The sequence below is a fragment of the Lepisma saccharinum genome, chromosome 16 (genome assembly GCF_977018435.1).
Source record: "Lepisma saccharinum chromosome 16, izLepSacc3.1, whole genome shotgun sequence".
In the NCBI taxonomy this organism is placed as follows: Eukaryota; Metazoa; Arthropoda; class Insecta; order Zygentoma; family Lepismatidae; genus Lepisma; species Lepisma saccharinum.
Window position 1 is genome coordinate 68725027 of NC_139244.1, and position 5540 is coordinate 68730566.

General features: G+C 37.3%; 1 protein-coding gene across 1 annotated transcript; it reads left to right on the top strand.

The window, feature by feature from the left end:
• Nucleotides 1-2315: 2315 nt before the first annotated feature.
• LOC146000620 (uncharacterized) lies at nt 2316-2633 on the top strand. The gene has a single exon (XM_083138375.1). It carries the CDS (start codon nt 2316-2318, stop codon nt 2631-2633), a length of 318 nt encoding a protein of 105 aa, XP_082994501.1.
• Nucleotides 2634-5540: the final 2907 nt, after the last annotated feature.

Consider the following 5540-nt stretch of genomic DNA (forward strand, 5'->3'; position numbering starts at 1 on the left):
GCTACAAAATATTACAGCATAGATCGTAGTCAGCTCTGTCAACTCCTATTTGTAGGTTAGCCTCGCCTGTGAAATATCATATAGCAAAATTAAAAACAAAAGGTTTGTGTTTCTCTGCGTGTGCTCTTTTATATTATGCATGTTATTGTATATCGTTCCATTTAAAAAAATATGACTTTGCTCCAGATGCCCCATTTGTCGATATTTTTCGACCCACCCCATACCTCCGATTTACGAGCCCCATTTGATATTATTGTTTCCCGCAAACCTCACATCGCTACTGTTTCTGGTTTCTTTGCTATTTCAGGTGGTACTTTTAGGTGCCTCACGCGGTATATAGGCCCAATCCCACCACTGACTGACTGACTAACTGACTCACAGACATAAATGTTCTCCATGAAGGAAGCCCCGGAGGCGAGAAATGCCCGTTTACGACCCCCAATGAAATTGTCCAAAAAGACCGAGAAAATTAAAAAATCGCTCAATTAGCACTTCCTTAAAGGTGAAAATGCCCTTTCTTCAAGTCCTTAGCAACCGTTTCCAAGTGAATTTTTTGCAGAACGCATTATTTCATCAATTCTCAATTGTCGAGATACATTATGTTTCTCACAAATCAATAGCACACAGATGAATGAACTCATGGTTCGAAAAGGTGCCTGAAACAAGGGTGACATCTACATTAGAAGAAGATTCAGTCCAGACACAATTACATATATATTGTTATACTCAATGCGAAAATATTATGTACCTGTTTGTATGTGCTTGTTTCAACTAAATGTTTAGAGTTATGATAACAAACAATTCTTTAAAGCTTGCCCTGCTTGTTGTTGTCCATGGAAACGGACGTTGCTAGGAACTTAAAGAAAGTATATTTTCATCCCGAAAACTACTGTAAATTAATTATGCTAGATCTTTCAAATTTCAAAACATGAGCATCAGAATTTATTCCAGAGGAGATGTAGGAATTTGATGGGAATGACAGGAAAACAATTATTTTCCATTTAAGCTTACAAATGTGAAAATGACAAGAGATGTAAATATTGCTATTTCAAATTTATGTCGCTATTGAATTCGTTTATACAAGAAATGTAACTATCTTGAAACTGCTATTGCTTACTCAATTTATTAATATTGAGATAATAGACAATTTTGAATATTTCGTATATTTGTACCATATTAGAGGCCGTACACACGGGTACGGAGATATTTGTGATAAGTGTCGTCAACTCCACTTACACTTCTTTACCTGTTTTACTCATTTCTTTCTAAGAATAGAATAGGGTAAGCCAATAGAAAAACACCTGTCACCTTTCCATACGAATAGAATAGAAATACACCTTTCACTTTATCTGCGAATAGAAAATAACCTGTTACTTTTCCAAACGAATAGAAATACGAACAGGACAATATATATAAAGACCAGACTTGCAAGTACTTCAATACTTGTATCGTGTGAGAAATGGAGTTCGAAGTAACGGAAACTACCAAAGGGGAGGCCACTGCTCATTCGCCAGGGGCATCAATTTTGCCTCAAGAGGAGAAACAATGGATCCTTGCTATGGTTAAGCTTCTTTAAAAATTGTAATGATAATATCTTTCTTGCTTTGTTGTAATTAATAGAATTAAATAAAATAAACTGTACACCATATAACCATTTTTTAAATGTTTTTAAAGACCTACCTAAACGAGAAGAGGGGAAGTCCGGCGACAATATCAACAAATGGAGAAACAATTATTTCACAGAAGGACCATACCTGTGTACCAAATATAGCAGCAACTGAAGGGAGGAAGGCACTGACTGTTTGTAGGAAGAGATTACGGGAAGATGTGGGTGTACCTGTTCCCGAAGTGTTCTCGCAAGAGATGAAAGCTGTACAGGATAACAGTTACTAAATGGTTACCGAACTTTCCCTGTATTTGTCGGTAAAGTCGGGCTTGAACAAGCTACAGAAAGCCTCTCTTAGTGTCAGGCAATAACCCAAGAAGGCAGAGGACATTATCATTCCGGAGGAATAAATTAGGTTAGTTTTCTGCAGGTTGATTCGACTGATGGCTCCAGAAATCTCACATTTGCTACGGAGGATGTATGGAATTTTATGGATATAACCAATTGTGCCTTTTCCAAAGGAACTTTCCACAGCTGTCCAAAACAGTTCACCAGTTGTACAATATTCAAGTAGATGCAGGGAGTACTGACGAGGTGAATTGTGTTATACCAGCAGTGTACGCTCTTCTTCCAGATAAGAAAGTTACACTTATATACGATTTTTAATCTAGCCAAAGGGTGTTGTCCGGGGTTTAATCCCAAGACCAAAATGATGGACTTCGAAGCTGCAGCATTAGCCGCAGCACAGGATGCTTGGCGTGCAGTGGATGTAAAAGGGTGTAATTTCCACTTCAACCAAGCTCTGTGGAGGGCAGTTCAGAGAGTGGGTCTAAGCGGAGAGTACACTGAGAACGAAGATATTAAGAGACATGTCAAGATGGGCGCTGCATTGGCACATCTCCCAGTTACTGATGTCGAAGCTGGGTTCCTTGCAATCATGGAGGATTCGCCGCAAAGCGACAAGTTTACACAGTTCAACGATTATTTAGTTAATACATGGCTTGATAAACATAACATTCCTCTATAGAATTGCCATAACCAACGCCACAGAACTAACAACAGTGTTGAAGGATGTCATCGAAAGTTAAACTCTACCATTGGTAGGAGACAGCCTAATTTCTTTCTTTTCCTCAGTAAGTTGAAAGAAGATGCATGCCATCAGACGACTGTACTGAGGGACATTGAGTTAGGAGGAGTTCGTGGAAAGCAACAAAAGTATGCCCTCAGTTTGGATCAAAGGACAAGGAACATTCTACAGGATTATGAAAAATCAGGGGATCAAAGGATAAGGAACATTCTACAGGATTATGAAAAATTAGGCGACTTGAGGAGATAGATGTCTTCGAAGCTTGGGGTATGTTCAAAGTCTTGGATAATATTTGTTATGTGTTTCATAATATACTTTCTGTAGAATGTAGATTGTAATGTATTTTCTGTAATTGTAGAATGACCAATGTTATGTAATGGAATTACGTTCACAATTATGATTTCTAATGTATGTAACTTGGAAATATAAGCAACAAGTACGATTCAGCATTGGTATGTGTTTATTTATTATCTTCGACGATTTTGGGTATTTGATTTCAGATTGGCAACAATGCCAGTTTATTATTAAGAAAATAGACAATAATATTTAGAGTATTTGTACCATATTAGAGCCCGTACACACACAGTTACGTTCAAAACTTTCGAAATAAGCGAACCACGTCAGAGTGCACACGAAATGAAGAAAAACAATTACATTTAAATTACATTTAAATATGTAAAAATGACTAAAGACGGAAATACTGCTTTTCCAATATAGTGTAGTTGTTCAATTCGTTTATATGAAATATCTAACTATTTTGTAACTGACAATATTTACCCAGTTTATTATTATGAAAGTAGACAATAATAGGTTGAATATTTGTATAATATTAGAGCATGTACATACATAAAGTTACTTTCTAATCTTTTCAAATTAACGAACTTATAAAGTTGTTCCCCTTCATCCAATACAACATGCAGACATTTTCAAAGTCATAAGCATCCTTGAAGAACCCCATCTATAACACGATTACGCCCACAACGTGACCAAAGGTCACTCATGCGAGCGTACAAGACGCGGTTAAAGGCCATGTCGAAAGTAAGCGAGTCACTAATTTGCAACTCTCGTAACTCTACTATTTGGAAACACCAAATATATTTTTTGTAAGTTACCTTGAATATATTTCAGTGAAATAGCAGTCAAATACGGTATTACACAATACGCTATATATTCCTTATTCTTCAAGTAGTTGATCTACATGTATACTTTTGTGGACATTGACAATAATTTATCTCACGGGGAAGAAAGGATACTCTTTCTTACTGCGAAATTTAAAACAAACGACAAATAAATGTCTCATTGTTACTTTTTTGTCTCTACAGGAAATAAAACACTGTACACAAAAATATGGTCTTATCGCCATTTAACAGAGGCGAAACTTGCTGTCCATATTCAAACCTTTTTAAGAATGCTAGTTTTCGAGTGGAATTCCAGAGATATATTTTGCATTGTTGTACAGACACGGACACTTCTGGGCTGCAACAATTCCATGTACTTTCAATGAGATTGCTACAACCCAGAAGTGTCCATGACTGTACCAAATAGAACACTCAAATGTATTTTGAAAGACAAAATTAGAGTATAAAATTGTATGAAATCTCCAAGATGTTATACTATAGTGATACAATTGTTTTGATATTGTTCGATGTAAACTCATTTTCATAGGGAAATTTGAGAAACATCACCCTAATTCCAGCAAGAAAGTGAAAAATATATTATTTTCTAAAATGAACATAAATGGCCGCGGTGGCTCAGTCGGTAACGCGTCTCACTACCATGCTCAAGGTCCCGGATTCGATCCCCGGCCGGTTCAAATCCGGGAACTTTTCTAACGTTGGAAGGGGCCCCGGCGCCCACCCAGTGTCGAATAACATGGGTACCTGGGGGAAACCCTGGGGGTTAAAGGCGGTCAGAGGCGTAATGCTGATCACATCACCCCCACTCACGACCGGATCAAGAAAGTGTGGGTCGTTACCCCCACACCCCCTATACGCCTTCATGGCGTTGTGCTATGCACAGGGGAGCACTTTACTTTACTTTTTAAAATGAACATAATATACATTTTTCAACGGGTTAATATGTAACCTAATCTCTTTTATTACAACAATAATATTTTTAAACACACTCAAAGGTCAAAAAAGCTCTTAAATTTCAGACTCAGAAAGGTATTTTTTTATTTAGTTATTCCAAGTTTCAATACAGCACTTGTAATGGTCATTTTACACTGAAACCTGTAATACATTAACAAAAAGAAGTCAAGATGGTTTAGGCATAAAAAAGGAAGGTAAATATAAACAAGACAAGACATATACAAGGAAACAAACAACATATCTATGCTACACATTTATTCTTAGTGACGATCGGAATGTACAAGTTGTACTTTCTCTGGAGAAAATGTCAAAGTTTGCGGGCAGTTTATTATGGAACTGGGACAGCCTGTGGAACAGAGAGATAAGTATATGGGAAAGCCTATGGTAGAGTTTTGGAACAATTGATCGTTTAGGGTCGATCAAGACGGCACCACAGACGGCACTATTAAAATTAATTTTGTAAGTTGAAATTCGGATCGTAATTTTCATTGATGATTGTTTGAATGCCAAACTGGCCACTTGAGATTTAATAGAGTAATTTGTCGTTGGGTGCCTCGAATGTTGACTGATGCTCAAAAACATGACCGGTGTTACACCTTTGGCAATCGAATCCTATGGCTTCGAAAGCTTGCGAGTAGTGGTACTTGTGCTATTATAAACTCAAGAAAGGAAGAGCTCTCCTCCAGCAGAATTGTCTACACTTAAAACTAGCTCAACATGCCTATATGAGCTTTTTGCTCTAGTGTGGAACCCCCTC

Coding starts and splice junctions, on each gene's coding strand:
- LOC146000620 (XM_083138375.1), top strand. CDS start 2,316: ATGATGGACTTCGAAGCTGCAGCATTAGCCGCAGCACAGGATGCTTGG.